Source organism: Arachis ipaensis, chromosome B07 (genome assembly GCF_000816755.2).
Source record: "Arachis ipaensis cultivar K30076 chromosome B07, Araip1.1, whole genome shotgun sequence".
Classification (NCBI taxonomy): Eukaryota; Viridiplantae; Streptophyta; class Magnoliopsida; order Fabales; family Fabaceae; genus Arachis; species Arachis ipaensis.
Window position 1 is genome coordinate 61,274,030 of NC_029791.2, and position 22,231 is coordinate 61,296,260.

Consider the following 22,231-nt stretch of genomic DNA (forward strand, 5'->3'; position numbering starts at 1 on the left):
AGGTCAAAAGAGCTTCGAGTCTCAACCTGGAGCACGTGGTGGCTAGCCACTGCTTCCTCCCAGGGAAACCCTCATCTCCGATGGTGGAAGTGCAAACATTCACAATTCATTCAACAGCATATATGCATTTATACTTAGCCATAATCATGGTTCCGCCGTAACACGGCAATAATCTAGCCATCTAGCTCACGGTTAAATCCATAACCAACCAATTCATTAACAATTACGGCCCTTCGGCGCTTGGCACAACAAGCACTTCCACCGCCATCCTCCACATCTCACATAATCATCTTTGATCCTCATTGATCATTCATTTTTCCCTTGTTTCACTCGCAAGTTACCACATTCACTAGCTCCTTATCTCATAGCTAGGCATATCATAATGATTTAAGACATAAGCGGTGAGATCGGAGGCTTAGAAGTATGAAATTTGGCTTTTAAAACTCAAAAATCAACTTTGGGATGAAAACAGGGCCACGCGTACGCGCACTCCACGCGCACGCGTGGATGGCCTTATAACTCATCGACGCACAAGCGTCATACGCGCAAACGCGCGGATTGAAAATTAGCCAAACGACGCGCAAGCGTCAGCCACGCGTACGCGTGGGTGCTCTTGCGCCCCAGGCACAAAATAGGCACAACTCTGGCACAACTCTCGGGAAAATGGCTGGGCATTTGGTGCAGCGCATCGACGCGCCCGCGCACACCATGCGCGCGTGGATGGTGCTTTCTTGAAGAACGGTGCGTACACGCCAAGTGCGCCTACGCGCGGGGGTGATTCTGCTAAAATTTTTCTAAGTTAAAAGCTGCAGAATTCATAGATTCAACCCCCAATCTTCCGACGGACATAACTTTCTCATTTTAAATCGTTTTTCACACGTTCTTTGAACGGCATGGACATCCCGGATCCAATTTCATTTCTAAACTGATTTGGCACAAATCAGAGATCCGTAGTCCAAGTTATGTCCCGTCAAAGTATGCCCAAAAACTATGTTTTCATACAAAACCATAAAGTGCCATTTTCAAAAACAAGCCACTTTCAACTTTTTTTCAAAATCAATCAAAACATGCCAATTTCATCCATTTTCTTTGAAATCAATCAAAATGTACCAAAATCAACATCAAGCCATCCTCAACTCACACATTTGACACTTTACCAAAATTCCCAAAACCACATCCAACCATTTTAACACTTCTCAATCAAATGGCTAAAGGACAAACACAATATCATGTCATACATCCTTCCTCATCCCAATTTCCAATAATACCATTTCCAATCAACCATCATTGTACATGATCAACATTATACTCACCATCAACATGGTACCACCCATCAATTCAACCTCAATCATCCATCAAGCATATATCACAACATGCATTTCTCATATATCACACAATCAAGGCATCAATATTCATAATCATATATATGAACACATCATATATCTCAACCATTCAACAACATCAACAATTCAATGCCTATCTTAGGGCCTCTAGCCTAAGTATTTCCTACCACATTACATATTAGATACAGGAAACCGAAACTATACCTTAGCCGATTTTTCACGCTCAACCGAAGCACTTCCAAACCACTTGTCCACAAGCTCTCAAGGTATCAACACCTCCAAGAACAGATTTTATCACACAAAACCCTTTTCCAAGCTGTCTAAAGTAACCAATCAAGCTCCAATATTCACATATACACAACCTAAGCCACAATCATCATATCCATACACAACATCTCAATACCCAAACATCATAGAACAATAATTTACACTAGGTTTGGGAATCTTACCACACCCAAGGTCCAAGGAGACAAGATTAATCTTCTCCTTCAAGAGAGTTGGGTCCTATAACATCAAAGAACCCAAAATCTCAACATTTCACCCATGAAACTCGAAAACAAGGGCTGGAATTTCGAAGAGCAAAACTTGGCTTACCTCAAGATTGACTGTATGGGTTTTGTAGATCTCTTCACGGTGAACGCGTGGCCACAAACGGTGCGGCAATCGGAGCTCTAGATCAAAAGTTATGGTGGTTTGAAGATCAACCAAGGGATAGAACTTGAGAGAGTGTTCTTCCCTTCCTCTCCACCAATTTCAGCGTGTGAGTGTGTCAAGTGAGGAGAGATTGTGCTGAAAACTAGGGTTTTGGTTTAGTTTAGTTGGGCCAAGGGCCCACTTTGGGTCCGGTTGGCCCGGTTTGGTTCGTTCGGTCCAATCTTGGTCCAATTTCTATAAAATTGGTACCGAAATTCTCGTCTCAATTTCTTCTATCATATTTAGCCATAAAAATAACATTTTTGGCTTTCTAGAATAAATTCTCATTTATGGGTTAATTAGCCGTTAATTAACCGGGTCTTACATTCTACCCACCTAATTAGGAATTTCGCCCACAAAATTCGAATTCAATTACCTGAGAATAAGTGCGGATAATCCGTTCGCATCTCCGACTCAAGTTCCCAAGTGTGTTCCTCGACACCGCCTCGACTCCATGCCACTTTGACTAATGAAACTTCTTTTCCACGCAACCGTTTGATACTAGTATCATCGATTCTGACTGGAGCCACTGGAAGCGTCAAATCTTCCCTTAACTGAACCGATTCAGGTTCTAACACATGGCTAGCATCAGGAGTGTACTTCCGAAGCTGCGACACATGAAATACATCGTGCAGGTTTGAAAGGTGAGGTGGTAGAGCCATCCGATACGCCACCGGTCCAGTCCTCTCCAGGATCTGAAATGGACCAATGTATCGAGGATTCAACTTCTTTGCTTTAATCGCCCTACCTACTCCTGTGGTTGGAGTAACCTTCAGGAAAACATGATCTCCTTCTTCAAATTCCAAGGGACTCCACCTCTGATCGGCGTAACTCTTCTGGCAACTCTGCGCCGTAAGCATCCTATCTCGGATTTTCTTAACTTTTTCAGTGGTCTCAGTTATCATCTCCGGCCCCAACAAGCCTTTCTCTCCAGCTTCATACCAACATAGCGGAGATTGACATTTCCTCCCATACAATGCCTCATATGGAGCCATTACGATGCTCGCATGGTAACTATTATTGTATGCAAACTCCACTAACGGCATATACCGATCCCAACTCGCCGGTTGGTCCAAAACACAAGCTCTTAACATATCCTCTAGTGTTTGGATTGTCCTCTCTGATTGACCATCTGTTTGAGGATGGTAAGCTGTACTCAAGCTTAATCGGGTTCCAAAAGCTTTCTGAAATGCACCCCAGAACCTCGAAGTGAAACGAGGATCTCTATCAGAGATTATAGTAGCAGGTACACCATGAAGTCTCACAATCTCCTTTATGTATAACCGTGCTAGCTCCTCAAGGGTGTAAGTCATCCGAATAGGTAAAAAGTGAGCTGACTTCGTCAGTCGGTCCACAATCACCCAGATAGCATCAAAACTAGTCCTAGTCCTTGGCAATCCTGACACAAAGTCCATTGCAATACTTTCCCACTTCCATTGCGGAACCTCTAAAGGTTGCAACATCCCGGAAGGTCTTTGATGTTCAATCTTTACTTTTTGACAAGTTAAGCACTTTGAAACATATTCCGCCACATCATTCTTCATACCCGGCCACCAAAACATCGCCTTTAAATCATGGTACATCTTAGTACTTCCCGGGTGAATGGAGAATCCGCTTTTGTGCGCCTCCTTTAAGATATCTTGCCTCAAAGTGCCAACATCCAGCACAATGATCCTACCCTTGAATCTCCATAACCCATCTTTTTCTTCCGACACTCCCCACTGTTTTCCTTGCTCGATAGCCGGTAACACCTTCCATAACGCTTCATCATTTTCATGAGCCTTCAGGAGTTCGGACTTAAAATCACTCGAGATTTCTAATCGGCTCAAACACAAGGTTCCAGATACTTTTCGAGCACCAATTTTTAGACTCTCGAATCCCTTGAGCAACTTCTCCTCTTGAAGCATCATCCAAGACGCATATAACGACTTCCGACTTAACGCATCCGCCACTACATTCGCTTTTCCCGGATGATAATTCAACTCAATGTCGTAGTCCTTCAATAATTCCATCCACCTTCTCTGCCTCATATTAAGCTCTTTCTGATCAAAGAGATATTTCAAGCTCTTGTGATCGGAGAAGACTTGGAACTTAACCCCATAGAGATAATGCCTCCACACCTTCAAGGCAAACACAACCGCAGCGAGTTTCAAATCGTGCGTAGGGTAACTAACTTCGTGAGGTCTCAACTGTCGCGAAGCATACGCCACCACATTATGATGCTGCATCAGCACGCATCCTAGACCCTTTAATGAGGCATCACAGTACACCTCAAAAGGCTCGTTCGGCTCAGGTAACACTAACACAGGTGCAGTGGTCAACTTTTTCTTCAATGCCTGAAAGCTCTCCTCGCACTCAGGAGTCCAAACAAACGGAGTGTCCTTGCGGGTTAACTTTGTCAATGGCAAAGCTAATTGCGAAAAGCCTTTGATGAACCTTCGGTAATAGCCAGCTAAACCCAGAAAACTCCTTATCTCGGTTACTGTGGTTGGTTGTCTCCAATCTATCACAACTTCCACCTTAGTTGGATCTATGGCTATTCCCTTCTTACTCACCACGTGACCCAAAAACTTCACCTCACTCTTCCAGAACTCACACTTAGACAGTTTCGCATAGAGTTTCTTCTCCTTTAGAATCTGCAACACGGTCCGCAAGTGTTTCGCATGCTCTTCTTCAGTCTTGGAGTAAATTAGTATATCGTCAATGAAGACAACAACAAATTTATCCAGAAACGGATGGAACACTCTATTCATGTAATCCATGAATACTGCAGGAGCATTTGTCAACCCAAAAGACATTACAGTATACTCGTAATGACCATAACGAGTCCTGAAAGTGGTCTTAGGGATATCCTCACCCCTCACCCTTATCTGGTGATAACCGGATCGCAAATCGATCTTGGAGAAAACCCCAGCTCCTTGTAACTGATCCATGAGATCATCAATCCTCGGCAATGGGTACTTATTCTTTATGGTGACCTTGTTCAGCTGCCTGTAATCCACACAGAGCCGCATACTTCCATCTTTCTTCTTTACCAGTAACACTGGAGCACTCCACGGGGAAACACTTGGTTGGATAAAGTTCTTACCCAACAATTCCTCTAACTGAGACTTTAGCTCGGCCATTTCTAATGGTGACATTCTATAAGGAGCACTTGAGATTGGTCCCGCCCCAGGCACCAATTCAATAGCAAACTCGACCTCTCGGTTAGGTGGAAATTCCTCAATATCATCGGGAAACACTTCCGAAAACTAACACACTACCGGAATCTTTTCCCATCTTTGATCATCACCTGAAACACCCGCGGTTAACAACAGGATACCCTGACATTCGATTCCGGAACAGTTCACCATCATCGAATTTAAGTAATAATTATTTACTACGACCGACCCTTCCGTATCTTCCAGCATAAAGTACACCGACTTTGTAGAACAATCAAGCAGGACATGGTTCTCAGATAACCAGTCCAATCCCAAGATAAGATCAAGACCGATCATCGGTAAGCAGATTAAACTATGGACAAAATCACGCTGCTTGAACCTAAACAAAAATTTCGGGCATCCTAGCCTAGATACCATGGCTTCATGGGTAGCATTATACACTTTTAGGTCATAACCTAAGGTTACGATCTTCAATCCTAACTCATGGGCTTTCTCAAATGCAATGAATGAATGCGATGCTCCCGAATCAAATAAAGCATTTAAAGTTTGACCAGCCATTTCACAGTTATCTCGAATGAGTGTTTCGGATCCCTCTGCACCCACAGCTGAGGTGGTGAACACCCGACCAGTTTGTTGTGCTTTCCCAGCACCTTGCTTCTGCCGCTCCGGACAACTTGCGGCTTTATGTCCCGTCTTTCCACAATTGTAGCACAAACCCCATCCGGCCTTGCATGGTACTCCCGGATGGTGACTTCCACACCTAGTACAAGCTTGATCATTCTGAGGCTGCTTCCCAAACCTTTTCCCTTGGGAGTTGTTGTTGGGCCTCCTAAAAGAACCTCCCCTTTTGAAAGGCGGACCTCTAGGTGCAAAGCTCTTCCCTCGGTTCTGTAGAAATGATCCTTTGTGACTCCCTTTCTCAGTGGCTGCCCTCTTCACGCAGTCTTCAGCAACCCTACACTTGTTCACCAACTCGGAGAAAGTCCTAATCTCCATTGGCCCCACCAAACCGAAAATATCACTCCGGAGTCCTCCTTCGTACTTAACACACTTCCATTCCTCATATTCCACCGGAGTCCCTTGACACATACGAGAGAATCTGAACAGCTCCTCAAACTTGTCAGTATACTCAGATACAGACATAGTACCCTGCTTCAGCTGCAACAATTCAAGCTCTTTGGCCGTCCTAGCAGAAGTCGGAAAGTACTTCTTATAGAATTCCTCTTGGAAGACATTCCAGGTGATATAATCATCACCCTGCTGCAGGAGGCGTCGGATTCCTTGCCACCAATGCGACGCTTCACCAGTGAGCAAATAGGTAGCGAACTCCACACGCTGCCCTTCAGGTACCACCTGCGCTTGCAGTGCTCGTTCCATAGCCTGAAACCATATATCGGCTTCAGTCGGGCTAGTAGTTCCCTTGAACTTCGGGAGATTAACCTTCAAAAAGTTTGCCAGTGTCATCGGGCCCTGAACTCCACCTCCGTCATTACCATGGTTGTTCATCTGTTGACCAAGAGCCTCAGCAGTGGCTTGCATAGCAGCACCCATGTTCTCCAACGTAGTCATAAAGTTCACCGGGTCATTAGGGTTAATCTTCGGCACACGAGCATTATTACGACTCCTCCCACGACCTCTACCGCGTCCACGAGCTGCCATCTGGTTCCTATACACACCAAACAATCAATATTAAGTTGATCCGTCTCAATATCGGAAGTCTAGTGCTTCAAAGTCCCAAATGTATGCTCATGAATGTTTATGCCAATTATATCAAGTAGATATACTAACAGCACATAACACACATACAGAGAATGCACAGAAGCATAGTCAGTCCGTCCCTCAGGCTCTACAGGAACGAACTACTCTGATACCATAATGTAACACCCTACCATACAGAGTCTTATGCTTAAGTCATAATTTAGAGATGGCAAGGTATTACGACCTCTAAAACAAAAATTTAGTACGTATAGTAGTATGAATAAGGATTATAACTAGGAGCCTTTGTAGAAAAAGGGGTAAACAAAAATCGCAACTCGAAAGCGCAACACTCCGATCGATAACGCAACGAGCAAAGGATAAGCCAACGCGAGATCATATATATACAAAGAGTGTCAAAAACGGGAATATCAAGACTCAAAATCCGGTTGCGAAGATAACCAGTCCGAGCATAGTAATATATACATATAATAAGATAAGGAAAACCCCAAAGGAAACCCAAAGGGACACAAATACAGAAAATTATTCTCCAAAATTCCCTCTAGAAGGAGTCATTACAGTTTGTATTATTTAGTGGAGATAAAAGTATCTAAGCAAAACATATAAACCAAAACAGAGTCCCGAGAACGAAGGATCTTTGCTAATCCAGAAGTCTCTGGCATGCCTTAACGAGAAGCCTCGCGTCCTGCATCTGAAAACCACAAAGTCCGCATGGGTGAGAACCAGAGGTCCCCTGCACGGTAACAGCTTCCACATATATAATACATAATAATAGAGGAAAGCCGAAGGCAATCCTAGAACTTCCTCCAGATAATATCAAAGCTTATAAACAAGCTAAACCGTAAGTGGCAACTGACTAAAGATCCTTCAGTCTAACTAATAATTCCCTTTCCAATTCCTTCAGACCTCCCAACCACCAACAGGAGTAATATATAGCAAACACAGTTATATCAGACAAGAGATTTACAAATAGGAACATATAAGGCATTTAGACAATTAGCAAGTAGTATACAGTCAAATAGGCAATCTCAAACAATTCATGTAGTATGCTTATGATGCATGCCTGTCCCTAGTGGCTGATGATATCATCTGTCGGTTATAGAGCCAACCCGACAAGTCCTGGTAGCTAACCATTGGACTGTCCCTCTGTCGCGCATCCCCAACTCGAGTTATACTCATCATAAACTTGATCATAATCATGATCCATATCCATCACCCTCACTGGTGAATATTTGCAGGGGCGAGCTCATCCGGGCCTTTCATAGTGCCCGACCACACTTACGACATAGGGTCAAAAGAGCTTCGAGCCTCAACCTGGAGCACGTGGTGGCTAGCCACTGCTTCCTCCCAGGGAAACCCTCATCTCCGATGGTGGAAGTGCAAACATTCACAATTCATTCAACAGCATATATGCATTTATACTTAGCCATAATCATGGCTCCGCCGTAACACGGCAATAATCTAGCCATCCGGCTCACGGTTAAATCCATAACCAGCCAATTCATTAACAATTACGGCCCTTCGGCCCATGGCACAACAAGCACTTCCACCGCCATCCTCCACATCTCACATAATCATCTTTGATCCTCATTGATCATTCATTTTTCCCTTGCTTCACTCGCAAGTTACCACATTCACTAGCTCTTTATCTCATAGCTAGGCATATAATAATGATTTAAGACAAAAGTGGTGAGATCGGAGGCTTAGAAGTATGAAATTTGGCTTTTAAAACTCAAAAATCAACTTTGGGATGAAAACAGGGCCACGCGTACGTGCACTCCATGCGCACGCGTGGATGGCCTTATAACTCATCGATGCGCAAGCGTCATACGCGCGAATGTGCGGATTGAAAATTAGCCAAACGATGCGCAAGCGTCAGCCACGCGTACGCGTGGGTGCTCTTGCGCCCCAGGCACAAAACAGGCACAACTCTGGCACAACTCTCGGGAAAATGGCTGAGCATTTGGTGCAGCGCATCGACGCGCCCGCGCACACCACGCGCACGCGTGGATGGTGCTTTCTTGAAGAACGGCGCGTACGCGCCAAGTGCGCCTACGCGCGGGGTGATTCTGCTAAAATTTTTCTAAGTTAAAAGCTGCAGAATTCACAAATTCAACCCCCAATCTTCCGACGGACATAACTTTCTCATTTTAAATCGTTTTTCACCCGTTCTTCGAACGGCATGGACATCCCGGCTCCAATTTCATTTCTAAATAGATTTGGAACAAATAAGAGATCCGTAGTCCATGTTATGTCCCGTCAAAATATGCCCAAAAACTATGTTTTCATACAAAACCATAAAGTGCCATTTTCAAAAACAAGCCACTTTCAACTCTTTTTCAAAATCAATCAAAACATGCCAATTTCATCCCTTTTCTTTGAAATCAATCAAAATGTACCAAAATCAACATCAAGCCATCCTCAACTCACACATTTGACACTTTACCAAAATTCCCAAAACCACATCCAACCATTTTAACACTTCTCAATCAAATGGCTAAAGGACAAACACAATATCATGTCATACATCATTTCTCATCCTAATTTCCAATAATACCATTTTTAATCAACCGTCATTATACATAATCATCATAATACCCACCATCAACATGATACCACCTACCAATTCAACCTCAATCATTCATCAAGCATATATCACAACATACATTTCTCATATATCACACAATCAAGGCATCAATATTCATAATCACATATATGAACACATCATGTATCTCAACCATTCAACAACATCAACAATTCAATGCCTATCTTAGGGCCTTTAGCCTAAGTATTTCCTACCACATTACATATTAGATACGGGAAACCGAAACCATACCTTAGCCGATTTCTCACGCTCAACCGGAGCACTTCCAAACCACTTGTCCACAAGCTCTCAAGGTATCAATACCTCCAAGAACAGATTTTATCACATAAAACCCTTTTTCAAGCTGTCCAAAATCACCAATCAAGCTCCAATATTCACATATACACAACCTAAGCCACAATCATCATATCCATACACAACATCTCAATACCCAAACATCATAGAACAATAATTTACACTAGGTTTGAGAATCTTACCACACCCAAGGTCCAAGGAGACAAGATTAACCTTCTCCTTCAAGAGAGTTGGGTCCTATAACATCAAAGAACCCAAAATCTCAACATTTCACCCATGAAACTCAAAAACAAGGGCTGGAATTTTCAAGATTGATTGTATGGGTTTTGTAGAGCTCTCCGCAGTGAACGCGTGGCCGTAAACGGTGCGGCAATTGGAGCTCTAGATCAAAAGTTATGGTGGTTTGAAGATCAACCAAGGGAGAGAACTTGAGAGAGTGTTCTTCCCTTCCTCTCCACCAATTTCAGCGTGTGAGTGTGTCAAGTGAGGAGAGAGAGTACTGAAAACTAGGGTTTTGGTTTAGTTTAGTTGGGCCAAGGGCCCACTTTGGGTCCGGTTGGCCCGGTTTGGTCCGTTCGGTCCAATCTTGGTCCGATTTCTATAAAATTGGTACCGAAATTCTCGTCTCAATTTCCTCTATCATATTTAGCCATAAAAATAACATTTTTGGCTTTCTAGAATAAATTCTCATTTATGGGTTAATTAGCCGTTAATTAACCGGGTCTTACACTTTACGATGCGAGGTAAGGCTTAGGGTAATTAGGGTGTTATACTCTTCCTGGCGTTTAACGCCAGAAGTACCCCCTTCTGGGTGTTGAATGCCAATGGCACTCCTCCCTGGGCATTCAACGCCCTCAGAGGTGCCTTGGACTGCAGCCTGTTCATATTTTGTCAGCTTCTCTTCCCCTTATCTCTTGTTGTTCTGAGGCTAAGCGTTCAGCATCTTTCCACTCCTAAGTTGAATAGCCTGACACTCTTCTTTTATCTGTTCAGATAATTGCTGTCTGGCTTGACTCAGTTGTGTCTCTATGTTCCTGTTGGAAGCTCGAGTTTCTTACAAAGCCTCTTGCAATTCCAACAACTGTTGTGCAAGTGAGCGTAGCTACTGAGTTAATGTGCCACTTTATTCTGGAGGGTTAGATTCAGTAGCTACTACCTTAACCTCTCCTTTTGTTGAAGTCTCATCAGATGAGTACGGATGCTGGTTGTTGGCAACTGTCTCAATGAGTTCATGAGCTTTCTCAATCGTCTTCTTCATGTGTATAGAACCTACAGTCGAGTGGTCTAGAGATATTCTAGCCACGTCTGTGAGCCCGTAATAAAAGATGTCTACTTGCACCCATTCTAAAAACATTTCAGTGGAGCATTTCCGAAGCATCCTTCTGTACCTTCCCCAAGCATCATGAAGAGATTCATTATCCTCTTGTCTGAAGCCTTGGATATCCAGGCTAACTCCATATTTTTCAGGCTAGATTTGGGTTGGTTATCCAATCACCTCTTTGCTTGATCCTTTACAGCAAAGGAAAAGAGTAGCAACCTATAGACATCTTGGTCCACTCCCTCAGTGCATACTATGTCAGCTATTTGCAAAAAATATGCAATGAACTCCATGGGTTCTTCCTATGGAAGTCCATGGTATTGATAGTTTTGCTGCACCAGGGTAATCAGTTGAGGGTTTAGCTCAAAATTGCTTGCTCTAATAAGGGGTATACTGATACTTCTTCCATAGAAGTCAGGAGTGCAGACCGTATAGGACCCCAAGGTTCTTCTGAACTGTTCATTCCCATTTGGGTCCATAATGAACTCTTCCTGTTCCCTTACACACAGTCAAGAAACAAGGAAATGAAAAGGTAGGTGTCTCTATGTCAGAATATAAAGCACTTCCAGTGAGGTGAAGATAAGAAGAATGGAGGTAGAGGAAGAGATGGAATTCGAATGTGAAGGGATTAAGAGAATTTGAATTTTTAGAAGAAAAAAATTGAAATTAAAATTATTTTTGTTTTATTTTATTTATTTAATTGATTTTTGGAAATAACAAAGAAATTAAAAGTTAAAACAACTAATTAACTAAAAGGATTTGAAAATTAAATGTGATTTTTAAAAGTAGTTCTCGAAAATAAAAGAAAGAAAAAGTCAAACAAATATTCAATTTTAAAAGAAAATAAAGAATTGAAATTTAAAATTTTAAAAGAAGATAAGATAGGAAAAATTTAAAGTAAAGAGATATGATAAAGATTTGAAAATGATTTGAGCTTAGCTTTTGAAATTTGAATTTTGAAAAAGATTTGATTTTGAAATTGAATTTTAAAATTTGAATTTAAAATAACATTAGTATTTTTGAAATTTAAAGAAAGATAAACAAAGATAGGATAAAGAATTGAAAAAGATTTGAAAAGATAAGATTTGAAATTCAAAATTTAAACTTTACTAATAAGAAAACTCCAAACTAAACATTTTTAAATCAAGATAAGAAAAGATAGCAAGATTTTTGAAAATTTAAACAAAGATAGAAGAAATAATTTTTTTTTTTGGATTTTAGAATTCTAAAGAAAAAGAGAAGCAACTAAGAGACACCAAACTTAAAAATTTTAAGATCAAAGACACTAGTTTTTCGAAAATAAAAAAAATACCAAAAGACACCAACTTTAAAAATTTTGAAATCAAACTAGAAAAATTACCAAGAAAGTTTCGAACATCAAGAAAGAAAACAACACTTTCGAAAATTCAAAGAAAAAGATGAAAACAAAAAGGGACACCAAACTTAAAAACTGACACAAGACTCAAACAAAAGATAAAGATTACTAAAGAAAAGAAAAGATTTTGAAAAGTTTTTGAAAAAGAAAACAAAAGACACAAACAAAGGAGCTATTAAACCTTAAAGAATACCTAATCTAAGCAACAAGATAGTTCGGTAGTTTGTCAAACTCAAACAATCCCCGACAACGGCGCCAAAAACTTGGTGCATGAAATTGAACTCCGCACAACTGAACTAGAAAGTGCACCGGGTCGTCCAAGTAATACCTCAAGTGAAAGAAGGTCGAATCCCACGGATATTGTCAGATTGAGCAAGCAATGGCTACCTTGTAAAGCTTAGTCAGGCGATTAGAAAATATGATTGTTTGTTTGAAAGCATAAACGAAATAGTATAGAATGAAATACCATATTGATGTGAAAACAGTGATAAAGATTCAATTAAAGCTTCGGAGATGCGTATTCTTTCCGGATTAACTTTTCTTACTGTTTACTTCAATAACGAATGATTCATTCAATGGCAGCTGTAAGTGACTAACTCATGTCCTCTAATCAAGTTAATCTCTTCTAACCACAACAGTCCACCATATCCGAGAAACTCATATCCTCGAATCAAGTTGACTCATGGCTTCTCACTGTAGCCAAAGATAAAGCTCTAAGTAATTTACTCCCCTTCGCGATCCTACTCAAAATGCCACAGACAAGGTCGGATCTTTCAGATCAGAAAGTGCTGCTTCTCTGACTCTAGCCTTAGCACCACAGAGACCTTAGTAACCTACGGTCAACGGGATTTCATGTCACGTATCCAAAGTTGCCCAGGCACGCTCTTGGAATCCGCAATACATTCTCTAGATTTAGTTTAATGCTATCCGGATATGGACTCGCATGGAACCCATGTAGAACAAGGATGAATGTCACGGTTCACCCTCAATTCATTGAGATTGAAAAACGAGAACACATAAGAGAATAGAATCAGACATATTGAAATAGAAACGGTAATATTATTAATCCATGAGAATCAGCAGAGCTCCTAACCCTAACTTAGGAGGTATAGTTGCTTATAGCTTACAGAAAATAGTGTGTAGTTCGAAAATAGGGTGGTATAAGATCCTAACATGGGTGATCTTCTCCTTTAAATACTAATCTAATAACTAGAGATTATAGAATTAAGACATACTAGACTCTTAGTGTGAAAATCCACTTCTTGGGCCCACTTGATGAGTGTTTGGGTTGAGCTTGGGGTGACTCCACGTGTTGGGACTCCTCTTGGAGCGTTGGACGCCAGGCTTGCTCCCTTTTGAGCGTCCAAACGCCAGCTTGCTCCCTTTGGGGCGTTGAAATTAAAGGCCAGGTAGAGGGTCAGATGGGCGCTCAACGCCCATTTTGGGCTATCATTTTCAAAGATAAGTATAGATTATTATACATTGCTGGAAAGCCCTGGAAGTTAGCTTTCCAATTCCGTTAAGAGCACATTAGTTGGACCTCTATAGCTCCAGAAATGCTTGTTCGAATGCACGGAGGTCAGAATCTAACAGCATCTGCAGCCCTTTCTTTGTCTCTGAATCAGGCTTTTCCAAAACTTGCCAGAATCACCCAAAAATCACCTAAAAACATAGAAAAAACACAAAAACTCAAAGTAGCATCCAAAAAGTAATTTTTTCACTAAAGCCTACTAAAACTTGATAAAACTTAACAAAACATAACCAAAAGCACTAAGAAAACAGTACTAAAAAATGTATAAAATATTTGCTCATCAAAACTCTCCCAGGATCTTGCATGAGTGTTGTTGGATGAGGTTGTATAACCTCTTCCTTACACATTGATATGTGCATGTTTGCAGTTTGCATGGCATCTTCTTTTACCTTCTTATCATCTACATCTTCATCTTTGTCTTCAATGTATGGAATTGAAAAGTTTTCTATTTCACTTGCAAGTGGCTCTTCTTCAAAAATTTCTTGCATCAGGGGATCAATCATTCCAATTCTCATACATTCCTCTAATTCATTTTCAACTCCATTTGTAGCTCATGACTGGGCACTTGATCTTCCAGAACCATGGGAGGTGGCAAGGTGTCTTCAGTATACTCAGAGGGCTTCCCCACACTTGCACCTTGACCCATGCTCTTCTCATCGACTGCCTCTCGGTGAACTTCAGCCACAGTCTCATTAATAATGTCACACTAGAAGATAGAGTGGTCTTTAGGTGGGTGCTTCATAGATTTATCAAGGTTGAAGCTCACTGCTCTTCCATCAATCTCAAATGAATATGTACTCGAGAAGGCATCCAATTTAAATGGAAAAGTCTTCAAAAATGGCCTTCCAAGCAAGATGGATGAGGGTCTTCCTGAGTCATTAGGGGGCATCTCTAGAATGTAGAAGTCAATAGGAAAAGTCAACCCCTTAATGCTCACCAAGACGTCTTCCGCAATGCCAACCACTGAAATTATGCTCTTATCTGCCAAAACAAAACGTGCTGCCGACCTTTTCAAGGGTGGAAGCCTCAAAGCATCATATACAGACAATGGCATAATACTAACACATGCACCTAAATCACACATGCAGTCAACAAACTGTACACCCCCTATAGTGCAAGTAACCATACACGGACCGGGATCACCACATTTCTCCGGTATAGCACCCAAAAGAGCAGAGATTGAGCTACCCAAAGGGATAGTTTCTAAATCATGGATCTTTTCCTTATTCATGCACAAATCTTTTAGAAACTTAGCATACTTAGGAACCTGGCGAATAACATCAAAAAGGGGAATAGTTACCTCAACCTTTTTGAAGATCTCCACCATCTTGGGATCTAGCTCCACTTACTTTTTAGTCCTCCTAGCAAGGTGTATAAAAGGAATAGGAATGGCTTCTCTCACAACATGATCTTCCTTAGATACTCCATTCCTTAGTTGAGCTACTTCTTCTTCAACTGCATCTTGTACCTCATCTTCTTCTTCAACATCTTCTACCTCAACAACATCTTCATCTTGTATGTCTTCTCTTGAGCTTGGCTCCTCGGGACTCCTCTCTTGCAATGTAGTGCTGGACCTCAAAGTGATGGCATTGAATCCACCCTTGAGGTTAGGTAAAGGTTGAGAGGAAAGTGCACTAGAGCTTGAAGGTTGAGTATTTCAGGTAGAGGGTGGTTCCATACGGGATATAAGAGCTTAAAGAGTGAAGGTAAGACCGGTGAGGCTAGAGGTAAGTGAATTTTGAAGCACTTTTTGTCCTAGAAGGATAGAACGGAGTGTTTCATCTTAGTTGGAGGAAGAAGGAGGGTAGGTAATTTGGGGGCTTGTGGTTGGTTGTGTTGAGGTACTTGGGCTTGCCTTTGGTGAGGTGTTTGGTATGTTTGGCCTTGGTTTTACTGTCGGTATGGAGGATTTTGTTGATATCAGTTCTGTTGATATCAGTTCTGTTGATAGTTGTTGTTCCACCTTTGATTTTCACCATTATCTCTACTTCATTGGTTATAGTTGTCCCTCCATCCTTGGTTGGGATTGTCTCTCCATCCTTGGTTGGGATTGTCTCTCCATCCTTAGTTGGGATTGTCTTGCCAACCTTGGTTGTAGTTACCACCTTGGTTGTAGTTACTGCCATGTTGATAGTACCCTTGATTCGGACGGTTGTAATAAGCATTGGTAGCCACCAAGGTGTTGTCCTCTTGAAGTTGTGGACATTTATCAGTGTAGTGAGAATAGCAAGCGCATATTCCACATACTCTCTGAGGGACCAACTGTTGACATTGTTGCTATGGAAGAGGCGGAGGTTGTTGTTGATTGAGCTGGAGCTGCTTGAGTATATTGGTCATCTCTCCCGAAGTCTTGGTGAGAGCAGCGGTCTCACTCCTTGAGGAAAGTTTTGCAACAGCCTTGGGATGATTGTTCCTTTCCCTTGCATTTTGGGTAGACTCAGCTAGATCAGTGATTAGTTGCCACGCTTCTATCGTCGTCTTGTACTTCGTCAGAGAGCCATTACTCGCAGCATCTAAGAGGGTCTTGTCTCGAGGCTTCATTCCTTGGCAGAAATAGCTAATCAACACCAACTGGTCAATCATGTGATGGGAACATGAGTCAAGGAGATTCCTGAAGCATTCCCAATACTCATAGAGAGTTTCCGATTCACCTTGAATGATATAGGAAATCTCTTTCCTCAATCTATTTGTAACCTCCGCTGGAAAAAACTTGTCCAGGAATTTCCTTCTGAGCAAATTCCAATTAGTAACAACAGCTTCAGGTTGAGTGTGGAACCACTCATTTGCCTTTTCCTCAAGAGAAAATGGGAAGGCATATAGCCAAACAGCAGTCTCATTCGCACCGTGCCGCCTAGTAGTTGAACAGGCTGTTTGAAAATTTCTAAGGTACTTGATATGCTCTTGAGCAGGTAAACCATGGAATTTAGGCAGCAGATTGATCAATGTGGTCTTCAGTTCAAAATTCGCAGTCAAATTTGGATGACGCGCTTGATATGGCTGCAGTGTAAAATCTAGAGCTCCCGCTTCCTTAAGAGTAATACTTCTAGGAGCTGCCATAGTATCTGCACTTAAATCAACAGAAGAGGCATCAATAGAATTAGCAGGAGAGGAACTAGTTTTTTCCTCAAATGACCCTTCAAACTCAACCTCAGATAAGACTAGTGAATTGGCAGAAACCCCCTCACCACCCTTAGAGGCTAACCGACGCCGAGCTCGCCTAATACGTGAAATAGTCTTTTCAATATCAGGATGAAACGCGGCTAAGCTTGGATCTGGTAATGAACACGTCATTCAATGAAAGAGACATAAAGCTCATGGTAACAAAATATACTAAGAAAAATAAATAATAATTACTACTAATAAATAGAAAACACACCAATAAAAATAAAATAAAAAAATGCAATTATGTAAATAAAAAAAATATTTACACCAACCAATAATTTAGCACACATATGCAACTCCCCGGCAACGACGCCAAAAATTGATGGGTGGAAAAATGCCGGTTAAGAATTTCTTATAAAAACAGCGTTGCAAGTACAGTTCTTAACCGACGAAGATTTCACTATCAATTTAAAAGTGTGTCACAATTAAGAATAATAACCGGGAGTAGAATCCCAGGTCGTTTCCCAAAGAGTTGACACAATGATGCAAATTATTGATCAGGATTTTTCTGAGTAATTTTTGAAGTGGAGAATGGAAAAATAAGTGGCTAGAAATTAATCAATGAGCAGTAACAAGAGATATTATGTATTTGAAATAAAAGATCTTGGTTAGGAGAGATAATTAGAATTTCTATCCTTGTTGTCTTCCCCAAGTGTAATAGCAAAGGTTTATTGCTTCCACTTAGTTATCCTCTTGCAGTTGCAAGAAAGTCAAGTGGGTACCACTACTCTAGCTCACAAGTCCTAGTCACTTCAGAGGGAAGGACTAGAGTTGGTGAGGATCGAGCTAGCCAGCAATTTCCAATTACAGATTACATTTGAGTACCACAACTCAAGGGTTTTTAATTAATCAACTCCTAAGCCAAGTTGGGAGCTTTAAGTCATTAACATAAATGCCATTTTCAACAACATATAATAGGAATAAATAAAAGACATGGTAATTCTGAGAAATTAATTAAATTAAAATTGGCACGAACAATAATCAAAACGACTCAAACAAGCAATATAAATAAATATAAAAATACTTCACTGCATTAATAGGATTCAAAAATAACAATATCCAAATATGAACACAAAGCAATTAAATGGAAAGAGTAATTGAGTTAAGGGAAAAGCAAACTATAGAGATGATGACTTCAACAGAATGTAGTAGCAGCTCTCTCAATATCCAATCCAAAGCAAAACTAAGAAATCTAAGAATCCTAGGAGTAGTATTTTGCTCTCTAGAATTAAAAAACTAAAAACAAAAACTAAGACTAAAGTGAAAGTGAAAGGTGTGTTCAGTCTCAGCTTGCCCCCTGCATCTAGTCTGTGTTTTGGGGTTTGAAACTGGGTCCAAATCAGCCAGAAATCGCCCCCAGCGAGTTCTGTTAAGTGCAGCACGTGACGCTCTATCACGCGTACGCATCGCTGTAAGATGCTCCAAATCACGCGCACGCATCAGCCATGCATGCACGTCGCTCCTCGCTTCTCAACTCCTTAATTTCTTGTGTTTCTTCCACTTTAACATGCTTCCTCTTTATCCTTTAAGCCATTCATGCCCTGTAAACCTGAAAACAGTTAATAAACACATCACGGCATCGAATGGTACAGAGAAGAATTAAAAATTAATAATTTTAAGGCCTAGAAAGTATGTTTTCAATCATAGCACAAAATTAGGAAGGAAATGAAAAACATGCAATTTACATGAATAAGTGTGAGAGAAGTTGACAAAACCCACTCAATTCAGTCCAAAATATATCATAAAATAGTGGTGTATCAATTTTTTCATCCAAAGTTTGGATTATTTCTCCACCCAAGGTTGTATGTTTCGGAGTATGGATAATTTTAGGGTGACCTGGAGGTATTTTCCATGAAATTCACTTGTTCCACACTTGATTGATCAAAGTTGAGTAGCTCATAATTCTCACAAAAATGAATTCCTCCATTGAAGTCATAGGGAAGCTTTGTGTGCCACAGCTGACACTTGCATGTTCCCCTACCCATTTGTTTTGTGAGAGTCATAAGTTGTTGGGACATATCTTGTTTTAGGCTACAAGAACATCAAGAGTGTCTAGTTTCATCACTCCTCTTTTTATGTTCATATTCCTCTCTGAAGAGTAGATGTATTAGTTATTTGCAACAATGTCAATGAGTTCCATACCTTCACTAGGGGTCTTCATGTGTAGTGATCCCCTTGCTGAGTTGTCTAGGAAATTTCTTAAGGTTGAGTGATTTCATCATAGAATATTTGTAACTGAACCCAGTCTACAAACATGTTTGGTGAACATCTCTTTAGCATCTCCTTGTATCTTTCTCAAGTTTCATACAAGGATTCTCCTTCAAGCTACTTGAAAGTTTGCACATCTATTCTCAATTTGATCAATCTTTGAGTAGGGAAGAACTTAGTTAGAAACTTGCTAACTAAATCTTCTCATGTGGCAATACTCTCTTTAGGGTATGATTTCAATCATTCTGCGGCTCTATCTCTAATGAAAAGAGGAATAAAAGTAGTGTTTTATTTGATCATCAAGGCTTACTACTCGACTTTCAAGTTGAGTGGAGGACATGTGTGCAAAATTTGATGAGCAAGTTGAAGAGACGTAGGACTTTGAAGACCAAAAAGGATGTGGGTGTTAAAACTTGGGTGTCAAGATTTTTCATGGTCAAGACAAGGTCATGGCTGAGAAAAGGAAGAAGTAAAATAGTGGACAAACATACTCCATGGTAAGTCTATTTCTATGATTTATAAATAGTAGAAACTCAAAAGAGTTCGGGGACTTCAATCAGAAATATTAGATCATCACATAAGCTTATCAAATTTTCAGTCTCCATGACACAACAGAAGAATGTGGTGTGCAAGTGTATGTGAGTATTAGAAGTCAATTTTTAACTTATTTTTCTTTTGTTTATTTGGTTCAGTTTTATTTAATTTCTTTGAATTTTGTTATTTCTTTGTTTAAATCAATATTTGGTGTTTTTATCGCCTTTTTTCATTTAATTATTTATTTCTTTGTTGTTTATCATAAAGTTTACCACTAGCAATCTCGACATAAATTGCCTTGACATTAATTAAGTAATTCTTGGATCGAACTCACTTTTTTTCAGAAGAGTCGTATTTGCTCCCTGTTACTTGAGATCTTGATACAAGTTCATTTTGATATCACCTATCAAAGTCGACTAAAAAATGAGTGAAACAGTTATATATTACCAATATAAAATATTTTTATTCAAATAATTAATTATATATTGTTATATTAATAAAAATAATAATATGATAATTTATAACAGGAGAAATTAACACCAAATGAAAAATCTTATTAATTATAAATAAGAATGAGAATAATTAATACTTGAAATCCGTATGAGATATCAATTATGATACATAGTATTTGATTTAAAAGGAATAAAATTAAATGGCAACCTTTTGTTTGGCCAACATGGTAAAGGAGTCGCAATGACACATTCCAATCCATGGGCAATTGGACAAGCTAGTAGTAGCAGATAGAATCATAGAATTGCTAACCATTAACCAAACAAGCATACACATACACCTTTCCAGGGTTTAACCGTGGTTCAAATCCAGTGGGGTATAGCCGTAACCCGTGTATATCTCGTATAGGAGCCTCAGTCGGTGGAGATTGTTGGTAACCCTAGTTAGTTAAGTAATCACCATCCTCATTCCCTGGCCTCCTCTATAAAAGAAGACCATAGGGGTACCAGTTTTTCTTCGTGCCCTCTTTTCAAGGTGGATTCTCGATAATCCTCCTTCCCTTTTTCCCTTTCTGTCAGTTCTAGGGTTTCAACTTCCATGGCTTCCGCAGAAATTGAGTACCGTTGCTTCGTTGGTGGGCTTGCCTGGGCCACCGACAACGAAGCCCTCGAGAAAGCCTTCTCTTCCTATGGCGAGATCGTCGAATCGAAGGTCCGTTTGTCGCAGGGATCGGATCTCACACGATTCGGATTTGGATTTTCTGATCTGATCTGTGCTCTCTGACTCTCATCTGTTTTCCGTTACTTGATCTATGATACTTGTGTTACTATAATGATTCTTTTATTACTCACACCAATCGGTACGTTCATCTTCATCTTTGTTTCAAAGGCGAAGATCGATCGGTTTTTTCTTCTTTTTTTTTTATCGTTTCTATTCATCTCGTCTGGTGCTGGATTTTTGAATTCGAAGGTGAGCTAGATCTGAAGAATTTGCTTGATTTTCTTGTTCAGGTTATCAATGATCGTGAGACTGGAAGGTCGAGGGGTTTCGGATTTGTAACCTTCGCCACAGAGCAGGCCATGAGGGATGCCATCGAGGGGATGAATGGCCAGAACCTTGATGGACGTAACATCACTGTGAACGAGGCGCAGTCCCGTGGTCGGGGTGGTGGCGGCGGTGGTGGTTACGGTAGTGGTGGCGGCGGTGGTTATGGTGGTGGTGGTTACAACCGTGGAGGAGGAGGAGGAGGTGGTGGATATGGAGGCCGCCGTGAAGGCGGAGGTGGTTACAACCGCGGCGGAGGTGGTGGAGGCTACGGTGGTAACGGTGGTAATGGTGGAGGTGGCTATGGAGGAGGTGGTTACGGTGGTGGGCGGGACCGTGGGTACGGAAACGGTGGATCCCGTTACTCAAAGGGTGGTGGTGCTTCTGATGGAAATTGGAGGAATTAGGATTTCGTTTAGAGATTAGTAGTTTGATGAAAAAGGATGGGTGGTGGTTTTTTATTTGAGTATGCGGGTTCATGGTCTTTAAAATTTGCTGTTGGTTTCTGGTTTGATTCTCTGTTATGGTTCTCGTTGCTCCGTGGTTCTCGTTTTTGACCTCTGAATTTGTGTACTACTGGTTGTTCATAAACAATCCCATCACATATGAATAGTCAGATCAATTATAACCCTGAGAGGTTTTACCGTATTTAGTTTTTCATTTTCATTTTTTTGGTTTATTTTGTACATCAATATTTCATGCTTTCAGGTTTTGGTAACGTTTGATAACAGCTAGCAGCTATTATCTCAGGAAAAAGAATACTGATAATTGAAAGATGAGAACTAAATTATTCGTTA

General features: G+C 40.8%; 1 protein-coding gene across 2 annotated transcripts; it reads left to right on the forward strand.

Moving 5' to 3' along the window:
* On the forward strand, window positions 20,823-22,086 carry LOC107609006 (glycine-rich RNA-binding, abscisic acid-inducible protein). 2 transcript variants are annotated; one of them, XM_021105936.1, is made up of 3 exons: window positions 20,829-21,101; window positions 21,401-21,611; window positions 21,672-22,086. In XM_021105936.1, the coding sequence occupies exons 1-3, from the start codon at window positions 20,988-20,990 to the stop codon at window positions 21,839-21,841; spliced, it is 495 nt and encodes a 164-aa protein (XP_020961595.1). In that variant the 5' UTR covers window positions 20,829-20,987; the 3' UTR covers window positions 21,842-22,086. The 2 variants fall into 2 exon arrangements, with proteins under 2 accessions (XP_016166310.1, XP_020961595.1); XM_016310824.2 differs by having other exon boundaries at window positions 20,823-21,101; window positions 21,401-22,086.

Bases quoted from the DNA above. Each gene is read 5' to 3' on its own strand.
- LOC107609006 (XM_016310824.2), top strand. From the start codon at position 20,988: ATGGCTTCCGCAGAAATTGAGTACCGTTGCTTCGTTGGTGGGCTTGCC. The intron at 21,102-21,400 runs GTCCGTTTGTCG...TTTCTTGTTCAG, and splicing joins GCGAGATCGTCGAATCGAAG to GTTATCAATGATCGTGAGAC.